This window comes from Podarcis muralis, chromosome 17 (genome assembly GCF_964188315.1).
Source record: "Podarcis muralis chromosome 17, rPodMur119.hap1.1, whole genome shotgun sequence".
Classification (NCBI taxonomy): Eukaryota; Metazoa; Chordata; class Lepidosauria; order Squamata; family Lacertidae; genus Podarcis; species Podarcis muralis.
Genome location: NC_135671.1, coordinates 37,441,142 through 37,463,589, shown reverse-complemented (window position 1 = coordinate 37,463,589; position 22,448 = coordinate 37,441,142). Strand labels below are relative to the sequence as shown.

The following is a 22,448-nucleotide window of genomic DNA, read 5'->3' as shown; positions in this document are numbered from 1 at the left end:
GGTGGGAATGGCATTACAGTGGTACCTTGGTTTGCAACCGTTTTGGATTACAGGCATGTCAAACCCTGAAGTGTGTGTCCCTTTTTTTTTTTTCTTTTTTGGATTACAACCCTTTATTTTTGGATTACAACCCATTTTTTTGGGAGGCCCCATTGGCAAAAGCGCGGCTTGTGTTACAACCTGTTTTGGTTTACAACCGGACCTCCGGAACGGATTACGGTTGTAAACCAAGGTATCACTGTACTTCTACCTTCCTGCTGTTCATGCCAGGAAAGAGCAGAGCACACCTCCCATGTTCTGCCACTTGCCCCAAGCGTTGCATCTGTGCGGGAGCTGAAGAGTTCACAAGTTCCAATGAGGTCTTGCCACCACCCATCCTAATTAATACCATAGAATGCCTGGCCCTACTTGGCTTGTAGGAGCTGCTTTTAAAAAGAGGGGGCTGGGGTGGGGGGTTACAATATCTCACCTCAGGCCAGTAGGGGGCAACAGACACCATCTGAACCAGGGAAATACAAAATGTGAGCATCCTTTCCCTTCTCTATCCTGTATGCACTTAAACAGTATTTTGTGTTTTAGGACGAGTGTGTGAAGGGACCAAGAAACAGCAAATGTATTTACATGCAACTGTTTGAAGTTGGGTGTTTTATTAATATAATAATATCAACAGTATAATATCTCATATAAAGAGATTATGATATTCAGAGACCCATGAATGCAGATGTCATTGCATTATGACCTGGGGGTGGGTATGAGCCCCATGTAATTCGGAGACACTACTTGCAAATATTCTGTGACCCAAATCAGTGAGTGAGTGAGTGAAACACAGAAAAATCTCAGAGCATCATGGCATTGCAAGGCCATAGGAGAGCCCTGTTTCCACCATACCTACTCTTATAATGTTGTTACTCCACAACTGTAATTATTAATGAAGGTAGTGTCTCACAATAAACACCAGACACCAGAGAGTTTTGTCCCAAAGGGCAGCTACAAAATACAAGTTTATAATGCTCAAGTCACTAAGACTCCATTTGCATTATACCTTTAAAGCAGTGTCATACCACATTAAGCAAGCACATCTTCCACCATAAAATCCTGGAAAATGTAGCTTGGTTAAGCGTGTTGAGCACTGTTAGAATCAAAAAATGTAGGGTTGGACGGGACCCCAAGGGCCATTTACTCCAATTTGCTGCAATGCAGGAATCTCAGTTAAAACATCCGTGACAGGTGGCCACTTGTTTTTGAGAAACCCATGCTAGGTCTTAGTAATCACAGCATCCTTTTCTAAGTGCTCACAGACTCTGTTTAATTATCTGTTGCAAGACCTTTCCTGGTATTGATATCAAGCTCACTGGTAAGTAGTTGCCTGGGTCTTCTTTCTTCCCCATATGCAGGAACCTCACCTGTTTTCCAAGACTTCTCAGAGATTATAGGCAGAGGCTCTGAGATTATACCCACAAGCTCCTTTGGTATCATTGGCTGCAGCTCATCAGGCCCTGGAGATTTTAATTCATTTAAAGTTAGGAAACCTTTGGTCCCCTCACAGAGCTACAATTCTCAGAGTGGTTTAACAGCCTGGGAATTCCCTGTGAGGGCCTAGAAGTCCCCTAACAATGCTCAGCACCTTTCTCTGAAGAAGGCATCAAGGACAAATTTCAGATTGTCCATCTATTATAGTCCAGTAGAGAATGAGAAAAGATTGAAAGTTGCAAGGTGAAACCTTATAATACTGGTTTCACAAGGTGTTGTACTTAGCTTTTATGGGGGAAAATGACACACAAATTAAGAGTTCTTCATGGTGTTACAAAAACTGACAAACGTATTTCAGCTTTGAATACCTATATTACACATGCCAACAAATATATATATATAAAAAAAACCCTCATTCTTCTATTTGTTTCTAGTATATTGCAGAGATAATTTGCTTTCACATCTCAAGTCCCCTCCTCTATGTGGTCTCATTTATTTTGGTTTGCTATTGGTCTTTTTCACCTAGTTCTGAGCCACTTGGGTTGGGGGGGGGTATGTTTGTTCTCTCGGGACGCGGGTTGCGCTGTGGTGTAAACCACTGAGCCTTGGGCTTGCCAATCGATCAGAAGGTCATGGTTCAAATCCCGCAATGGAGTGAGCTCCCTTTGTTCGGTCCCAGCTCCTGCCAACCTAGCAGTTTGAAAGCATGCCAAAAAGTGCAAGTAGGTACTGCTCCGGCAGGAAGCTAAATGGTGTTTCCATGCACTGCTGTGGTTTGCCAGAAGCGGCTTAGTCATGCTGGCCACATGACCCAGAAAAACTGTCTGTGGACAAACATTGGCTCCCTCGACCAGTAAAGCGAGATGAGCGCCGCAACCCCAGAGTCATTCACAACTGGACTTAACTGTCAGGGGTCCTTTACCTTTACCTTTTTATGTTTGTTCTCATCAGTTTTTTGTTTTTGTTCTCACCAGTTTTAAAGTGAGTTATAACTTAATGTATTCTTGCTATTGTAAAATGAATAAATGCTGTACTTGATCTTGACAACAATGAAATATTATACAGCAAACAAACAAACCCGTCTCAGCACCCATGATTCCTTGGGGGAAGCCATGACTGTTTAAAGTGGTATGATACCGCTTTAAATGTAAGTTTACAAGGGAGAGGTTCCCTTTCATCTCTGTATCACAGCCAATCCCACACCACATGATTTACTGTTTCCTCCACCCCACAAGGACAAATCCATAGGACATTTAAATGCTTCCATACTTCCACCCTGGGAAGTTAACCTATCACCTGAACTTTTATCCGCTGGGCTTAAGGCAGGCTATCTCCTCCCATCCCACCAGTTACATTTCATAAGGACAGTCATGCTGGCCTTTTCAGTTGTTCTTTGTATAGCTTATTTCTGTCCCAGTCTTGGGGCGCTGGTGTCTCCCGATCCTGAGCTTCTGTCTCAAGGAAGGACCCGCCTGCAACAGGCCCGTGAACTGGCTCGACACCCCCGCTATGGCAGTTGCTGGATGGGAGCCTTAGGGCAGCTAGACGCTGGGTGCAGGGAGCTGGATGAGGAGCAGCAAAGCCGCATTGCAATCAAATTTGCCCATTGCCACCTCCAGCGGTGAGTCCAGATACCTGGGTCTTGGGGGATGGGCTGGTGACAGCCAGTGTAATTGAGTGATCACTAGAGTGTTGTCCTAGGACAGGGTTTCCCAGCTGTTTTTGGACAACAACTCCCTTCATCCCTAGCTAGCAGGACCAGTGGTCAGGGATGACTGGAATTGTCCGAAAACAACTGGAAATGCCAGTTTTGGAAACCCCGTCCTAGAACTTGAGGTATCTGGAAGCAGATCCTCACCCTGCCACTAGGTGAAATTTGGCTAACCAAAGTCTCTCAGCTTAACCTACTTCAACAAACTCACCCAGACCAACCAGCCTGGAACTGCACAATGCGCAGCTGATTTGTGTACTGAATGGGGCACAGCTGTGGGCAGCCTGAGGAAGCCCCATCGACATTGGTGTCTGTCCATCAACCCTAGTAGGACAGTCTAGGGCGATGTCTGCAGGCTCCACAAACCCTCTGTGGTGTGGGATTTGAGGGGTGATCTGTGAGTTTGTTTGGGCCCTGAGTGAGAGCAGGGTGGAGCTCGGAATTGGAAGAGGTGGGGAAGGGTTTCAGCATTTACAGCAGTATTTTATTTTTAGTAATTTGTATTAATGGCTTTTATTAGAGGTTTTTTTGTAACATTTGTAGTTCTTAACATTTTCAGTAGCTCATCGGAGGTGACAGTGGAAGAGAGACATTGCTTGAACCTAAAGCTTCATGGAGGAGGAGCTTGTCCCTTTCCTTTTACTCACACCCACAATATACATTTAAAGTGCATCTATATCACTTTGACAGTCCTGACTACCCTGAAAGAATCTGAAGAAGTGTAGTTCCCCTCCCCCCCCCCCCCCCGAGCTACACTTCCCGGCACCCTTACGAAACTACTGTTCCTTGTGGGATTCTTTGTAGGAATCCATGTGCTTTCAATGTATGGTGTGGATCTTGCCTTTGTTTTGTCTGGGATGTCAAGTCAACATAATTCAAGGCTGGCTGTACTGGTTCTCATTGTTTCATCTGACCAGTAGCTTCAGCTTATTCTGTGTCTTCTCCTGGGCAGGTCTGGGAGGAAGTTCCCCCCCTGTGAGCCTAGCAGCTCCATCCGTGGTTGCACACAGGACATGGACCCAGTGGCCTTTGGGGTGTACACAGAGTTCTTCACCCATGCTCAAAGCATCTGTTATTTCCTGCACAATGAGGCCTGGGAACAACGAGCCCAAGACACCATGCACAGGTAAGGAAAATGGGGCTCTTTCTTCCTCTAGAGAGCAACTAGCCTGGAAGGGTAATTCTAGCTCATGCTTTGCATGCAGAAGTTCCCAGTTTCAATCTCCAGGGAAGGCTGGGAATATCCCATACAGTGGTACCTGGGGTTAAGAACTTAATTCGTTCTAGAGGTCCATTCTTAACCTGAAACTATTCTTAACCTGAGGTACCACTTTAGCTAATGGGGCCTCCTGCTGCCGCTGCCACACAATTTCTATTCTCATCCTGGAGCAAAGTTCTTAACCCAAGGTACTATTTCTGGGTTGGCGGAGTCTGTAACCTAAAGCGTCTGTAACCTGAAGCGTCTGTAACCTGAGGTACCACTGTACAGTCAGACCTCGGTTGTTGAACATAATCCATTCCGGAAGCCCATTCGGCTTCCAAAATGTTCAACCACCAAGGCGCAGCTTCCACTTGGTTGCAGGAACTTCCTGCACTCCAGCAGAAGCCACATTGGACGTTCGGCTTCTGAAAAATGTTTGAAACCTAGAGCATTTACTTCTGGGTTTTTGGCATTCGGGAGTCAAAACGTTCCAAAATGGAGGCTTTTGGGATCCAAAGTTTGACTGTACCTGAAATCCTGAAGAGGCACTGCTAGTCACTGTAGGCAATACTAAGTTAGATGGCCCAATGGTCTGACTCTGTACAGTGGTACCTCTGGTTACGAACTTAATTTGTTCCGGAGGTCCATTCTTAACCTGAAACCGTTCTTAACCTCTTAACCTGAGGTACCACTTTAGCTAATGGGGCCTCCCACTGCCGCCACGCCACCGCCACGCGATTTCTTTTCTTATCCTGAGGCAAAGTTCTTAGCCTGAGGTACTACTTCCAGGTTAGCAGAGTCTGTAACCCGAAGTTTTTGTAACCCGAGGTACCACTGTATAAGGCTAGTTCCTATGAAACAGCATGGGAGGGCAGGGAGAATTAAGGCCTGGTGAGAGCCCTATGGAACCACTAAGCATGTTAGTGGGGTTTCCCTTGACTGCTTCTAGGCACTCGTATGGGGAGGTCCACATAGCATAATTTGCATGCAGTCCTGTGTTTCCTGGTGCTGCTTTGATCTTCCAGTGGTGGTTGATGCCCTTTGGGCCTAGGGAAGCACAAGAAGAGCAACTAATAATAGGTTGAGTTCAGTAGGTGGAACCAGAGATCAGAGCTGGCAGAGCCAACTAACTGGTTTTCTCACTATCCTCCTCCCTTAGAAAGATGCTAATCCTATGCATGCTTATATCTCTGATCTCAGTGCGCTAAGCAGACCTACACAGGATTTCTCTCTCTCTCTCTGTCTCTCTCTCTTTCTCTATCTCTCTCTGAATCAATATAGTTCACAGTGATGCAGTGCACTTCCTGAGTGTGACTATCTTTAAGATGGATTCAATAACATATCAGCAAACTCAGATTGCACAACTATACAGTAGCTGATTGGGAGGTATTGCACTGCAAACTCACCTCCCCAAAAGATTGGGCTTTTTGTGAGATAGAAAGGGGTGGGAAAGTGCACAGCGAAGCATGGGATAAGACTTGCTTTGATGTCTTGTCATTTAACCTCCTGCAAACAAATCAGGATGAAAGCTCAATAGCAGCTCCTTTGGAAGCATCCCCAGGCATCAAGCAAGAAGGTAGAAAGGAAGAGTGAGTTGTTACAGTGGGAGGAAACTGGTGAAAAGAGAGTGGGTCAAGTGGGTTTTTTTTTGGGGGGGGGGACTTTTCCAGATGCCCATAGCAAAAAAAAAAAAAAATCTCCCCCTACCCCCTTCCTTTTTAAAACCACACTGCAGTCACAACAGGTAAAGATGCCCATTTGTATTCATCCAATCCGCACCAGCACTCGTGCAAGAGGACAGTGTGTAGGGAGTTTCCTGCTCTTTCTGCTTGCTTCTGTGCTGGTTTCGTGGGTCAATGGAGAGGCGAGGTCCGAGTCCAGTCCGAGGTTGAAGGAGCAATATGGAGGCAGTCTGTAAAAGCTGAAGCTGGGTGCAGGGCAGGGAGTCCGGTGAGGACAGGAAAGCAGGACAGGGTTCAGGCAGAAACTGGCAACCTAAAAAGTTGCTCCTGCAACTTGGGACTGGGCCTGGCCGGCTTTTATCTGCCCCGAGGCATAGGGCAGCCCCGGTCCACAGGTGACTCGCCCCTCCTGGCCTGGAGGCGAGCACTCCTCCTGCGGGAACTTAGTTCCCTCCGCCTCTCTGCCCTCAGGAGAGGCTGGAGGGTTACCAGACCCAGAGGCAACCTCAGCTTCCCCTGACGAGGCTGAGAGTGGAGCACCTGCAGGCAATGGGTCCTCCATCCTCTCAGGAGCCAGAGCAGACTCAGCTGGTGCCTGCACCTGAGGATCCAGCACAGCTGAGGACCCTTCAGGCTCATGCCCCAGTCCCGGCTCAGCTGGTTCTGGAGGTGGGGAAACCTGTGCAGGCTGGGATTCCTCGGGTTCGGCATCTGAATCCGAATCCCAGGCCATCACAGCTTCTTTCATTGCTCAGCAGCAGAGAGGAGGAGAGCCAGGAGAAGCTTCAGGGTTGGGGGCCCTAACTGGAGCATTGGCAGCTGCCTGACCCTACCACTATCCCTGGACTGACAACCAGGATAGGAGGGGAAGGAGGTTGGGTGGAGGTCTTTGGTATGTCTAATTTTGTTCTCTTCCCAACCCTTTGTTAGGGTAAAGAAGTTGCCAATTCTCAGTATGAATGAAGTGCTTTTTCCTGTCTACTCCCTCCACAAAGACAGCTCTTTGACTAGCAGCTGGGCTGGACAGCAGGCAAGCTAAGCGTTGGGTTTCCATTTGAGCCACTGGAACCGGCAGCACCAAAAAGTAGGGCACTTCTTCTACATGGGGAGAGCTACCCCAGAGTGACACTCTTAATTCCAGCATTTCCCAGAGCAGACTAGCTTCAGTGTGACAGGATAGTCTAATTTGGGAAGCGTGGACCATCAGATCCGCTTAACATCAACATTTGTCTGGTTGACACTTGGTGGAAATCTAGAACAAGCGACTTGGAGCAGGGAGGGGAAGAGCAAAGCCGTTTGCTGTATTTTGACTTTCCCCCTAGGGAGTAATTGCAGCTCACCACACTAAGGAAGCACAAGGCAGGGCTGAGGAACCTGTGGCCCTCCATACCCTCTGGGATGCCAACTCCCACCATCCCCAGCCAGCAGAACCCATGGTCAGTGAAGGAGGGGAGTTGCAGTCCAGCAACCTCTGGGGGGCCACAGGTTCCCCACCACTGGAATAATGGATGCTGCCTGCATATGACGATTCCTGCTTCCTTAAGTTGCCCAAAATACTGTGGTTGTGGCATCGAAGCCGTCTGGGCTTGCCCAAAAAGACTCAAGTATATTTTTGGGGTTTTATAACGTGAGGGGTGGGGAGGTGTGATGGACTTGGAACCTGTATGGTTGGCCGACACAGTAGGGTACAGGAACAATAGGGGACTTATTGTGTGGAATCTGGGAGTGAAAACTGGAGTCTGTGGGCCTTAACCCTCCATTGTAATCTAAAAATAAAGTATCTAGCCCTTGAAGGGCTGGCACGTTAGAAGTTGTAACTTCCAGGTGGCCTTGAACCCTTTTAATCTCCTTTCTGAAATTAATGCTCTGTTCCTATGCATGCTTAACTAGACATTAAGTCGTACTGAGTTCAGTGGGACTTATTCCCAAGTCAGAGCGCATAGAGTTGCAGCCAGATTCCTTCAAGGGATGAAATGACTTCAGCACCTTCCTGGCGCAGTGGATATGCTGTGTGGTTAAGATGTTCCTGGTCATAATGAATTGGTTCCCGCCTTCTCTGCCCATTCCAGGCTGACGTCCTCTTCAGAGACTGTGGCCCGCCAGCTGGAATCCACCCATCAGCTTGCTGGAGAGATCGCCCAGGCACAGGATGCCACCTTGCGCTCTCAGGAGCAGATCCTGCAAGATGGGGAGCTGCTACATCAGATGCTACGTGACTCCTCCCAAGGTAGGCTGGGAGTTGGGTGGTTGGGTAGGGATTATGATCTCAGAAACAAACAAAGCTGCATTATAAAATGAAAAGTTGTACAACAATGTGCCATGGCCCTGAAGATACTGCTGAACTACAGCTCACATCATCCCTGACTGTTGGCCATGCTGGATGAGGGTGATGGGAGTTGGAGTCCAGCAGCATGGGGAGGGGCTTCCAGAGTCCTATGCTAGATTATTTGCGTTCTCATCCTTCTCCTGGGCCATGTCCAGAAAGTGGTGGTGGGGGATGAGTGTTCAGGCCCCTGGGCTCTCACTTATGGGGTGCTTCAGGGTTCCATCCTCTCCCCCATGCTTTTTAACATCTACATGAAGCCTCTGGGAGAGATCATCAGGGGGTTTGGGCTGGGTGTTCATCAATATGCAGATGATACCCAGCTCTACCTCTCTTTTAAATCAGAACCAGTGAGGGAGTGAAGGTCCTGTGTGAGTGTCTAGAGGCAGTTGGAGGATGGATGGTGGCTAACAGATTGAGGTTGAATCCTGACAAGACAGAAGTACTGTTCTTGGGGGACAGGGGGTGGGCAGGTGTGGAGGACTCCCTGGTCCTGAATGGGGTAACTGTGCCCCTGAAGGACCAGGAGTGCAGCCTGGGAGTCATTTTGGACTCACAGCTGTCCATGGAGGAGCAGGTCAATTCTGTGTCCAGGGCAACTGTTTACCAGCTTCACCTAGTACGCAGGCTGAGACCCTATCTGCCCATGGACTGTCTCGCCAGAGTGGTGCATGCTCTAGTTATCTTCCGCTTGGACTACTGCAACGTGCTCTACATGGGGCTACCTTTGAAGGTGCTCGGAAACTGCAATTAATCCAGAATGTGGCAGCTAGACTTGTGACTGGGAGTGGCCGCTGAGACCATGTAACACCGGTCCTGAGTACCATATAACATCGGCTCCCAGTACGTTTCGAGCACAATTCAAAGTGTTGGTGCTGACCTTTAAAGCCTTAAATGGCCTCGGTCCTGTATACCTGAAGGAGCGTCTCCACTCCCATCGTCCAGCCCGGACACTAAGGTCCAGCGTAGAGGGTCTTCTGGCGATTCCTTCACTGCGAGAAATGAGGTTACAGGGAACCAGTCGGAGGGCCTTCTCGGTGGTGGCGCACGCCCTGTGGAACACCTTCCCATCAGATGTCAAGGAAATAAGCAACTATCTTAACTTTTAAAAGACATCTGAAGGCAGCCCTGTTTAGGGAAGTTTTTAATGTTTAATGCTGCATTGTGTTTTTAATATTCGGTTGGGAGCTGCCCTGAGTTATACCCCAGGGTATAAATATATTATTATTATTATTATTATTATTATTATTATTATTATTATTATTATTGCATTACACAGACATCCCTGCCCTAGTACCCCCTTTTCCTGAAACAGAACCCATTCCCCAGTGCTGCACTAGTATTAAAAACAAAACCCTCCTTTCAAATATGCAGATACTGGGGGAATTAGCTCAGGGGTTGGGAACCTTTCTCTCTCATGCTAACCTTTGTGGGGCCACATACCAGGGGTGGATGAGGCCAGAATCAAAAGTGGGCAAAGCAAAGGATGCAGGTCTTACCTTTGTACAGTAATGTGCACTCCAGCCATAACTGAGAAATTCCATTTGGAGGGTCCCAAATTTTGGCCTCACACAGGGCATTATACAGTGGTACCTCGGGTTAAGTACTTAATTTGTTCTGGAGGTCCATACTTAACCTGAAACTGTTCTTAACCTGAAGCACCACTTTAGCTATTGGGGCCTCCCACTGCCGCCATTCCACTGCTGCACGATTTCTGTTCTCACCCTGAAGCAAATATCCTGAAGCTAAATATGTTAAGCTAACTTAATTGGAGGGACGCGGGTGGCGCTGTGGGTAAAAGCCTCAGCGCCTAGGGCTTGCCAATCGAAAGGTCGGCGGTTCGAATCCCCGCGGCGGGGTGCGCTCCCGCTGCTCGGTCCCAGCGCCTGCCAACCTAGCAGTTCGAAAGCACCCCCGGGTGCAAGTAGATAAATAGGGACCGCTTACTAGCGGGAAGGTAAACGGCGTTTCTGTGTGCGGCTCTGGCTCGCCAGATGCAGCTTTGTCACGCTGGCCACATGACCCGGAAGTGTCTCCGGACAGCGCTGGCCCCCGGCCTCTTGAGTGAGATGGGCGCACAACCCTAGAGTCTGTCAAGACTGGCCCGTACGGGCAGGGGTACCTTTACCTAACTTAATTGGAAAAACTTGCAAATACCAGATAGGCTTAGGATTTAAATATGTAATGTTAGAGAATAATATGTTTAAAGATAAAATGGAAAGAAAGAAAGATGTTAAGTGATTAAATTAATTTTATGAGAAAATTGGTTTTGGAAAATTGTTACAATGATATACACTGAAACTCAGCCATGGGGATTCGAGGAAGTCACTCAGCAATGTTATTAAGATTGGATTAAGTACAGTTAAGATATGTTTGTTTGTTTGTTTGTCTACATTTTGTTGGAAAATTCATAAATTTTTTTTGGAAAAGAACAAAGTTCTTAACCCGAGGTACTATTTCTGGGTTAGCAGAGTCTGTAACCTGAAGCGTCTGTAACCCAAGGTACCACTGTATTACGAAAGATTACCAAATATCACCTGACAACACACTGCCTCTGCCTCTGGTAGTACTGTAAAATGTGAGAGAGTTTCTTTTCAGAGTTGCAGCAAGCAGGAGAAAGAAGCGATACTTTAAAATAAATATATATCTGCATGCCCTATCATCTGTGTGGGACAAAACATATGGCTTACAGAGGGAAGATAATAAGTGGAACAAATGGAAATGGGATGCTTATGTTCTGTTTCCACCTAGTTTCTGGTTTTAGCTGGGAGAGGACTGTGGATGGCACCTTGCTGGCTTGCCTCTCTCCTCTGCAGGGGTGCGCCAGGCCTTCCAAGAACTGCAGGATTCGGCCTTTGAGCAGCGAGTAGCCTTTGCTGAGATCTTCAACCGGGTTACATTTCTGCACCGCTTTGTCGTTGGGGAGTCCAGCGCTCTCTACTCGATCTTCTTCCATCTCCTAAGTGGGGCTGCCAGCCTGGTGCTGACCTCTAGCCAACGGACTGCAGGAGCACGGTAAGGAAATGGGTGTGGATGGAAGATGCAAAAGATCCCCCTGGAAGAGAGACACATTCCAGCCTGATCAAAACATGTAGGCTGCCTTGAGAGATGGGATGGGAGGATTTCCAGCAGGGCTGCCAGGTACCTCATTTTTCAAACAGTCCTCTTATTCCAGGCATTGGCCACCTTATTGTGCACATCTGGAAATCTGAGAAGCTGCCATTGGCAAGATGCCCCATTAAAACACACATATTCTTCTCAGTGCTATTTTTCTAGAAAAAGAGGTGCCGGAACTCAGCATGTTCTCTTAGAATGGCAATGGTGCCCACCTGAGAGGTGCCAGAACTGAGTTTGGGTGATTTCCGCCTGAAAAAAAGGCCCTGATTCTTCTGTTCTTCCAGCAATTAGGTGTAAGAAAGGTGTTTTAATTTTTTCAAGCCCAGTATTTTTAGCAGGGGGAGGAGAGTTGATCCTCCCCCAGGAATATCACTCCTCTCCCCTAATGCCCCTCCCAATTAACTTTGAAAAAAGCTTTTGATGCCACTGCAAGGCTTCTGGTGAGCCTACTTGCTGCAGGCCAGGTGGGTGTGTTTGGTGGGTGGGGCCACAGCCAGGGAGGGGAGGGCGAACCTCTTTCCAGCTGTGACCAACAAGAGTTGGCTTTTTTCAAGACTAATTGCAGTGGAGGAAGGAGCAGGATGAACCCACGGGTGCTGGGTTGGCGACCCCTTATTCTACTTGAAGGTCCACTTTAAAGATCAAGAACCTTAAGAATGGAGAGCAGAAGGGGGCCTTGAAGTCGCCAATAAACAGTTAGCAATTGGGTAGCAGACTGAGAAGGCACACAGGTCAGTGTTGCCCACTATGGTGAGATGTCCTCCTTTGGTTTGTGATGCATTTTTGGTCGCCAGCTTAGATTCAAGACCCAGTCGAGGAGGGATGGGGAGCCTGTGGCCCTGCATATGTTGTTAGACTAAGGATCACATCACCCCCAACTTGCATGGGTGATGGTCATGGATGATGGAAGCTGGAAGCTGGAGTCTGGCGTCATCTGGAGAGCCATAGGTTCAGGAACGCTGGCCTGACTGTGCAGAACACAGATTTCTGTTTTCCTGAAATTTCTTGCCTGGCCCACAGTGGTTCAGCAGTTAAGTAGCTCTAGCTCTTAGCAAAAGCCCATGATTCTAAATACATTCTTGCAAGACCAATAAATAATGCATAGATAAACACTGCAAGATTCTGTTTCTAAGATTTAGGTTTTTAGAGTTTTGTGTGGGTGGCAGCGGGTGAGGGGGAAAGACAGCATGTACCAGTGTACTTTGCACACCTCAACTGTCCATTGTCCCTAGCATAGGAGCCAACTCTTAGGGGCTGAGGTCCCTTCGTCCTCCCCAATAAATTATTTTATTGGGCTGCCCCCGCAAGTTGATGGGCATTGCCATTCAAATGGTGTGCATGTCCCATGTCTTGTGATCAGTTATGTGGGGTGGGGCTTACCTGCTCCAGCCCCCCATAGTTTATTCAGGTTGGCACCCCTGGTCCCATAAGCCTGGTTTCCCATTTCCAAACTTATTTCCCCACAATAAGCGCTAGAAACAAGCTGTCTTTAAAAAGAAAGCTAAGGCTCTCAGAAGGCAAAGATTGGGCCCTGGGTACCAGATAGCAGTCCCCGCTTGGGCACAAGACAGGGACCTGGTGAAGCTTAGGGTTTCATTGGGGGGAAACCGCTTAATTAGAGGAAAGGGCAAATCACGTTTTCTTGGGATTGCCATTTGACTTAGAGCTAAAGACTGGGTTTTCTCTTGGAAAAGAAAACCCACTTGGCCCTGTGCTTCTTAGGAATGAGATGAGCAGAAGCGTGGGCAAGCCCTTAAAATGGCCACCTCTTTTTTTTTAAATAACTTTATTGAATAATACAATCAAATTTCCAAACACATCTGCAGAAACACAATTATTTACATACTTAGCATACGAAAACCACAAAAAAGATAAGAAAGAATAAACAAACAAAGAAAGAAAGAAAGAAAAAGAAAAGAAAAAAGAAAGCTACTTTCCATAAACAACAATACCAAATTTATTCTTACACACATTGTAAAATGCAAATCTTAATTAAAATATTTTAAAAAGACTTCCACCGCCGAAACCACACGTCTTTTGTTATTTAGTTCACCTTTACCTCTGTTCTTCACTTCCATCCTTTAAGATCCCTTAAGATCTTCCATAATCCATTAAACTCTTTACATTCTTTATGATCCGCACAAGGTTAGTTTAAACACAACCAAATTTTCGTAGTTGAGCCCTGTTTATGTAAGTATTCATTTAAACAATCCCACTGTTTCTGTACCCTGTTTTTCGGTTTTCGCCTTATTAAGCCCGTCAATTTAGCTAACTCCAGGTACTCACATAGTTTACTTAGCCATTCTCTTTTTGTTGGTATATTATTTCCTTTCCAGTAGCTGGCTATCAATATTCTCGCTGCTGTCCTAAAGCACTTCCTTCTCTTAATGCCCCCCCTTTCTGTCTCCAGGTTTCCTCTGCTGACGTTGGTGGGAGCAAACATTTACCTAGAGCGTGTCATCTGCAGCCTTCTGATGGATGAAGCGGACGGGGGCCAGGACTTGACGGTATGGCCTCTTCCTGCACTAATGGAATCTGAGTTGGAGTTGGGGCAGGGGAGGGAGCAGGACAAGGTGCATCTCCCCAAACAAGCTGCCCCTGGAGTGACGATTTGATGCTGATTTCTTCTGAGGCCCCGTCTCGCCCTTCAAGCGTAGGTGGCTTGATGGGAGCCTCGGCCCCCCCTCTTTCCCCACGGCACTGTGGTGTCACCCTCACACTTGTCACGGGAAGGCGTCCGCACTGGAGGTGGACGGGGAGGGGAAATCTCTCTCTGCCACCTTCCTGGCTTGTCAAGCTTTGCCAGGTAGGGCTTCGCAGGCATTTTCAAGCATCTATTTCAATGCCGTAAGATCTAAAAACTGGCTTTACATTTCATTTTCATTTTTAAATAAAAACTATCCTTCCCTCCCTGACCCCTGCTGCACGTGACACATTTGCCAAACGGAGCGGGAGATAAAGAACCATGGTATTTATCTTATATTTGTTTATTGCATTTATGTCCCACCTTCTTCCTCCAAGGATCTCAAGGTGGTTTACATGGTTCTCCCCACTCCTCGTTCATTCCCCGTAACAACCCTGTGAGATAGGCTAGGCGAAGAGGGAGTGAATAGGCCCCAAAGTCACCAAGCAAGCTGCTTGGCTGAGTGAGGATTTGAACCCTGATCTCCCATCGCGCTCCCCACTGCACCGATGACCTTAAAGACTGGAGTACTGACCCAACAGAGAAGAAGAAGAAGAGTTTGGATTTGATATCCCGCTTTATCACTACCTGAAGGAGTCTCAAAGCGGCTAACAATCTCCTTTCCCTTCCTCCCCCACAACAAACACTCTGTGAGGTGAGTGAGGCTGAGAGACTTCAGAGAAGGGTGACTGGCCCAAGGTCACCCAGCAGCTGCATGTGGAGGAGCAGAGACACGAACCTGGTTCACCAGATTACGAGTCCACCGCTCTTAACCATCACACCACACTGGCTCTAGAGCTTTAGTGCATGCAGCGTTTCAGGCCAACAATTATTACACTGGCACTACCAATGTTCCTGAAAACTGGCAGGTTTGTGAACACCAGGTGCTGAGCAGAAACTTTTTCCAGGGCATCTGGATAGTACTATCCATCCGCAATGCTTACAAAAGGAATGGGGAACATGGGGCTACCTAGATGTTTTTAGATGCCCAGCCCTCCTCATCCCCAGCCAGTGGGGCGATGGGAGTTCTAATCCAGCAATATCTGGGACCACTGAAGTTTGTCCATCCTTGTCTTATGGGGACTGAAAAGCTGGTCCCCAGGCACACCACACATTTAAATTCCAAAGAATCCAAGAATTATCTCTTGCAGAACTACAGTTCCCAGCACACTTAAACAGCAGTTCCCAGGATTCAGGGTGTGCATGTGTGGTTTCTTATGTAGGGTGGGTGGACAAAGACATGTTTGTTGTTAGCCCCACCTCCGAATCTGGACTGGCTGTGTCCCCTTGACTCGGTCCAGGTGCTAATATATTTCTACCAAATGCTGGCAGTCCCACTGAATTGCACCCCTCCTGCCTCTCACCCTGTTCTTTCAGGTTGATGCTATTGGATTTTAAACCATTATAGTTAGAACAAAACAAAAATAAGCAAGAGGGATAGAGGAGGAGGAAGAGGGAGTTGGGAGGACAGATCGCAACTCTGTTGGTCCCTCTACTGCAAGGCTGCAGTCCAACAACAAGACTTTGCCCCCAGCCAAATCTACTTGCAAGCTGAAAACTGTGCTGTTATCTCTATGAGTAATAATAGTCCTGAGATTAATATGCTCGCTGATCATGTGAGGAGGAAGCGAGGTGAGGAGGAAGGGCCTGAGGTTCCCCACACACTAATTGTTGTTTACATTCCTGAAAGATGCCCAAGATACATGAATCACCAACTCTGTGGTAAAACCTGTATAATAAAGCTGCCGTTCAATTAACTCCAACCCAGTTCGTATCTTTCTTTTTCTCAACAATCCGACAACACTACCGGCCAGTCTTTTAAGAAACCTCTTAAAGTTTTGGGTTGGTTTTTTTTAAGAACTTCTCTGGTGATGATAAGTGTTTTGTTTAGCATACAGTGGTACCTCAGGTTACATACGATTCAGGTTACATACGCTTCAGGTTACAGACTCCGCTAACCCAGAAATAGTGCTTCAGGTTAAGAACTTTGCTTCAGGATGGGAACAGTAATTGTGCTCCAGCGGCGTGGCAGCAGCAGGAAGGCCCCATGAGCTAAAGTGGTGCTTCAGGTTAAGAACAGTTTCAGGTTAAGTACGGACCTCTGGAACGAATTAAGTACTTAATCTGAGGTACCACTGTATCCTTAAATCCATTCTCCATCCCACCATATCCGGTTTTCCTGAAGGTGGAAGCTAGACGTGACCACAGTCGACCATCCCTACCCCTGCCCTGCCTGTGCTTGTATTCCAAGGGCTGGCCTGCTGTAGATTCCTAGGCCCTTGCCGTCGGTTTGCTGCCACTGCCAACAAAATCTGCATTAAATGGGGCTATAGAGGTGTGGCTGTATGTTGCAGTTTAAATAAGGAGGGGAAATTCTTGAAGCTGTATATCTGGCTAGATCAGTGGAAGGCAGCCTGTGATGATGGTGAGATGAGCAAGTGCAGCAGAGGACAGGGCCAAGGGCTGCGGATGTTCTGGGTGTGTGCTGCTTTTTGTTATTCTTTTTTTAAAAAACAAAAAACAAAATCTAAATTCAGCACCAAGGTGACCCACATTTTCCACCAAGAAAAACTGGATTTTGCAACCTGTGTAAATTATGCAGATTAAGCAGCCTTTAAATAACCATATTTTTTGTTAAGTACTACCTTGCTAAGTAGGATCAAGGCTAGATTGGCAGGCAAGATGCTTTTGGGAACTCACAAATGTAGGTTCCATTTTGCTTGGGGCTGGGGAACCTGTCACCCTCCAGATGCTCTTGAACTAAAACGCCCATAATTCCTCACTATTGCCTGTGGCAGCTGGGGCTGATGGGAGTTGGGGTCCCAACATCACCTGAGGGTCACAAGTTAGCCACCCCTGAATCTAGCTAATGTGCCTAAATAGTGTTAAAAGTAACTCATGCTATTAGCAACCAGTTGATTTTACAAGTTAATTATTATTTACTTACAAATTTTAATTTTCCAGCTGATACTTGAAATAATGTAGGTCACGTTTCTACCCCTCATAGCTACTAAAAAGCACAGCAACCCTGTCCTCTTTTACATTGACTCACCAGGATGAGGACCAGGCCTGACCCATGACATTTTGCTTCATGGGGCAAAGGACAAGCTGGCATTTCCACCGCCCTCCATTTTACCAGAGTTGACTGGGCTGGCCGTAGACTCTTACTGCAACACTGCAGGACCGTGTCTACCAAACACCATACCTGAGGGCATCAAGCCACGTGCAGAACAGGCCATGTGGCTGTCACAGCATTGCTCCACAACACCCTCCTGCCTGCCCCCAACACCTGTTGCTTGAGGCAAGGCAGGCAGCTGCCTCACTCCCCCTAAGGTTAGGGCCGGTTCTGATGAAGCTGGCTGATGAGAATGCCCCAGATCTGGAAAGGTACTTTGGGAAGGCTGGTGTTCTAGGCAGAACTCAAGGACTGTGTTCCTTCTTATACTATATGATGATCTGTGTGTCTCTGGTTGCATTGACTTGTCTCTCTTCACTTTAGGAGAGAATCTCCTTCTGGGTGGGCCTATCACGTCGAGGTTTTGCTGGTCTGGGCTTCGCTGTGGTGACTTATTTTATCTGGATCTACAAAGACCCAGCCAAACAGAACCAGGAGGTACTGCAAAGTCTACAGCAGACCCGGACAGAGATCCAGAGGCTTCTGCAAGAAACAGGTAGGATGGTTTTAGGAGAGGGCTCTCTGGGAAATTAGCAACCAAGCCAAACAAATGCATATTCTTGCAAGTCAGCATGAAAGGGGGCTAAGTCCACAGAGCTGTATTGCTGATAGGCAAACACTCAGACCAGAGATATACAATTGGTAGAGAGGGCTCTGTGTGATGTCATTTCCCCTCCTCTCCTGGAAAGGAAGAAGCATATAGTACTTCCTGTTCCTCTCTCTCTTATTTTGATCAACACTGGATGTGGACATGCCTCTGCTGGCTCCAGCATTAGGTGTATTCCTGAAGCTGGGTATACAGTAAATATAAGAATTTTGCCTGCATAGTTTTTATTGCTGCCTTTGCTGTGAACCAATGCATGATCATAAAGTAAGTACAAGTTATTTCAAAACTTGCTTTACAAGTTCTTACCTGATTCTTTGCTAAGTGGTTTAAGAAGGGGGATGCCAGCTTCCTTCATAGCTGGAGTTGCTCAAAACAAGGCATTACAGCCTAATTCCTATGCTTTCAATTTTGTTGCCAAGAGTGGGATTTTGAAACTCTGTTCAACCCACACATGTGGCCGCCTGGAGGGATAAATGGCAATGAATATATCCTCTCCTAGTCATTAAAATCCATCCCATAGGCCCTCCTATCAGCACTGCATTCCCTCGCATAAGACCTGGAGAGGGCATGTGAGGCTTTCCTTCGCACAGGCATGTCCAAAGTCAGTTTTGGGGGCCTAATCTGGCCCGCCAGTCGGTTTAATCCGGCCCCTGTGGAAATAAAATATTTCCAGGGGTAAAATCCCCAAAAACCCTCAACAACTTCAACCCTAAAAAAAGCTGAACAATTTCAACCCCCAAAAAAGCTCAACAACCTTGGTTGGCCCTTTGGTCAGCCCACACGGCCCTTCACTTCATCAAATCTGGCCCTCTTTGAAAAAAGTTTGGACACCAGTGCCTTAGCAGATGGGAGCTAAGAAAAGGGAAGAATCTGTTACTGGGACCCCAGGCCAACCTGGCCTGACTCTGTTCCTCCTGTGTGTGCACTGATGTTCCCAGTGACTGATTTCTCCCCATCTCAAAGAGTCTGGGTGCTAAACATTTTTCTATTTTTAAAGGGAACCTATGCATGTACACAACTCGTTGCAAATAGCAGATGTGGGGGTGGCTGGAGAACAGAGTGCTGCAGTTGCCTAGCAACCGTCACAGAGACACCCCCCCCCCATTTCCTCTTCCCCCTTGCCTAGCAAAAGTGCTGATTCAGGGTCTCAAGGTCCAGCAACAGCAAGGGTGCCTCTCAAGAAGCGACCAGGAAATGGGCTGTGAAGAAACTAGAGCAAGTCTGGGTGGATTATGTGTGGGTTACCCTCTAGTAGCCTTTCCTAAACTACAGGTTGCCTTCGGATTAGTTATAGAAGAAGAAGAGTTTGGATTTGATATCCCACTTTATCACTACCTTAAGGAGTCTCAAAGCGGCTAACATTCTCCTTTCCCTTCCTCCCCCCCAGCAAACACTCTGTGAGGTGAGTGGGGCTGAGAGACTTCAGAGAAGTGTGACTGGCCCAAGGTCACCCAGCAGCTGCATGTGGAGGAGCGGAGACGCGAACCCGGTTGCTCAGATTACGAGTCTACCGCTCTTAACCACTACACCACACTGTTGAGCCTCATTCTCCCCTTAGTGATGTAGCATATTTGACCCAGGAGCCTCTTGGCTTGCAGCTTCCTTCCACAGACCTTGTGTGGTATAGTGGTTAAGAGCAGTGGATTCGTAATCTGGTGAACCGGGTTCGCTTCCCCGCTCCTCCACATGCAGCTGCTGGGTGACCTTGGGCCAGTCACACTTCTCTGAAGTCTCTCAGCCTCACTCACCTCACAGAGTGTTTGTTGTGGGGCAGGAAGGGAAAGGAGCCGCTTTGAGACTCCTTCAGGTAGTGATAAAGCGGGATATCAAATCCAAACTCTTCCAAACTCTTGGAGGTTTTCTGCTCAGCTTGTGTGTGATCTCTGCTTGCAGAAAGGCTACTGCCAAAATCAGAGCTCCTGCTTCTGGACTCGGAGGTCAATGCAGAGAACAAGGAATTCACTGATTCAGGATTCCCAAAGCTGCTGCCCTGCTCACAGCACAGAACTGCAACGGAAGTAAAGGAACACAGGGCTGACCAGAAGAAAAGTGAGTGACGTACAGTCATACCTTGGGTTACAGTTGCGTTTTTCGGGTTACAGACGCACCAAAACCCAGAAGTACCAGAATAGGTTACTTCTGGGTTTCGGTGGTCGCACATGCGCAGAAGCGCTAAATCACGCTTTGCGCATGCGCAGAAGCGCCAATTTGCATACTGCATGTGCACAGATGCGGCACTGCGGGTTGCGAACACTGCGAGTTGCAAATGTGCCTCCCGCACAGATCACGTTCGCAACCCGAGCGTCCACTGTATTAGGAAGGAACTGGAAGGTGGCAGGTGGAGGGCTGGTGTACCGGGGCAGGGGGGAGGCTGAAGCCCTGGTCTCGAAGCTGAAAAACTTTCTTAAAAATTCCAACATCCCAGTGAGGCTCACTGGCTGGTCTTGAGCCAAATTCTCTTTTTCTCTCTCAGCCTAACCTACCTTGTAGGAGGTTGAAGCACCATTTGGGAGACAGAGCAGACCACAAACACAATTGCGTTGAAAGCTGTCTCTCACTGCTGCTGTGCTTCCGAGGTGGGGAACCTAGGGGTCTCCAGGTGCTGCGGTACTCCAGCTCCCATCGGCCATGCTGCCTGGGGCTACTGGAAATTGGAGTCCAGCAACATCCAGAGGGCCCCAGGTTAATGTAATGCTGCCCCTGACGAATGAAACCACCAGGAAAAGGGCCTTTTAATTAGTGGCCCCCAGTTATGGAACAGCTTTTCCAGAGAGAATTTGCCTAGTGCCATTCCCATGGTCTTTGCAGTACCAGGCAAAGACCTATCTGTTCAGCCAGACTGTTCCAATAACTCATGTCCTATCAATTTCTAAAATGTTGTACTTTAACTTTTGGTTTGTGGCAGGCTTTTGTTTTCCCCACCCCGCCAGCTAAAAAAAGTTGGCTTTGACACGGCTTGCATCCACACTTGTCCCTTTCTATGGAATTGCTGTACATTTGTTTGTTTGCTCTTGTGGAGTATCAAACTGTCCGTTCCAAAACATTGCATTCCAGCATTATCCCCGTTTTCCCTCTTGTGTTTTCTGTATTCTTGTCCTGGGCCCACCTGGCTCGTGGCATGTTCAAAAAGATCAGTTGCAGCACTCGCCTGTACTGTAGGGCTAGGGAACCTGTGGTCCTCCTGATGTTAGGACTCCAAACTCCCAGCAGCACAAGACAACATTCCCAGTGTTCAGGGATGATGGGACTTGTGGTCAAACAGTAATTGGGGAGGGGACCAGGCTCCTTACCACTGCTGTGCGGTATAGAACAGGGATGCCAGTGAAGTTCCCATCATCCTTGACCCTTGACCATGCTGGCTTGGACTGATGGAAGTTGGGAGTTCAATAACATCTGAGCAGCATCATGACGGCCACCCCCAATGTCAACAGCAAAAATGTGGTTGAGGCTTTTCAGGGCTCCTGTGCCATTAAATAATTTCCTGCTTGCTGGGTCTGCCCTTTCCATTTATTCCTGTTGACTAGTACCCCAGCAAGCAGGAAACTTTTAATGAATGTTGCAAAGGACCTTTGCTGAATGGGACTAGCTTCTTAGTAAGCACCATAACAGGTTCTTGGCCATAAGGAAGGATATTGCTGGGTAATATAGATCTGTCAACAAGTGATCTGTGGATCTTCTGCTTTAATCCCACTTCTAGCTGATTCTAGAAAAAGTAGTGACTTGGCAATTCAAAAGGGATAGTAACTATAAGCCACCTGTGAGGATATTTGGGGTGAAGTTGCTTCTCTTGCCTAAATATCACTTCTGGAGCAACCAACCGTCTGCCATTTTTCCCCCCTTCAGTGGAAGAGATGTGGGCTAGCTGCCCCAAGCGGAGGGGGCGTTCTCCGTCCCGCACTCGATGTTCTCCATCCCGCACTCGACGTTCTCCGTCCCGCACTCGACGCTCCCGGTCCCGCCAGCGCAGTCGGACTAGGAATGTCGCTGCCCAGCCGCTGGCAATCCCTGTACCTCTGGAGCAGGTGAGTTCACTGCATATGCTATGGATATGCACAGAAACCCAAGAGCTGGAAACCAAAGTTCCACTTTGGGTCACTTGGAGGAAGTCTGCCCTATGGATTAGACTCGAGCAAAGGCGGGCAGGGAGAGAACAAGAAAAGATTAGCCTCCTGTTTCCAAGCACAGCACTAGGAATTGGTTTTCAAAGGATTTGCCCCTAACCCCTTTTACTTATTAATCAAAGCGGTAGCATTGGAACTCGGAACCTCTTTTTGATTCTATCAATTATTACTAACATGAGTGGGTGTATTATGTGCGAGGGGACCTGAACCCAAAAAAAGGGGGGGTAATAGTGGGTAGGAATCCAGTAGAATACCGGAGAGTGGAGCAATCCTCCCTCTTCCTGAAAAGCAAGATGAGCTTTTAACTCACCTTTGGCTGGACTTAACTGTCCAGGGCTCTTTGTCCTTTACAAACTCC

General features: G+C 47.6%; 1 protein-coding gene across 1 annotated transcript in view; it reads left to right on the top strand.

The window, feature by feature from the left end:
* The first annotated feature begins 1,950 nt into the window (after positions 1-1,950).
* LOC114587638 (uncharacterized) overlaps positions 1,951-22,448 on the top strand; it is a 22,796-nt gene continuing 2,298 nt past the window's right edge. Inside the window, exons 1-8 of the mRNA XM_028712192.2 lie at positions 1,951-3,091; positions 4,134-4,307; positions 8,134-8,291; positions 11,204-11,402; positions 13,915-14,011; positions 17,687-17,858; positions 19,863-20,018; positions 21,813-21,991. Coding sequence (XP_028568025.2) covers positions 2,841-3,091; positions 4,134-4,307; positions 8,134-8,291; positions 11,204-11,402; positions 13,915-14,011; positions 17,687-17,858; positions 19,863-20,018; positions 21,813-21,991 — 1,386 coding nt within the window. The 5' untranslated portion in view covers positions 1,951-2,840. The remainder of the gene's footprint in view (positions 3,092-4,133; positions 4,308-8,133; positions 8,292-11,203; positions 11,403-13,914; positions 14,012-17,686; positions 17,859-19,862; positions 20,019-21,812; positions 21,992-22,448) is intronic.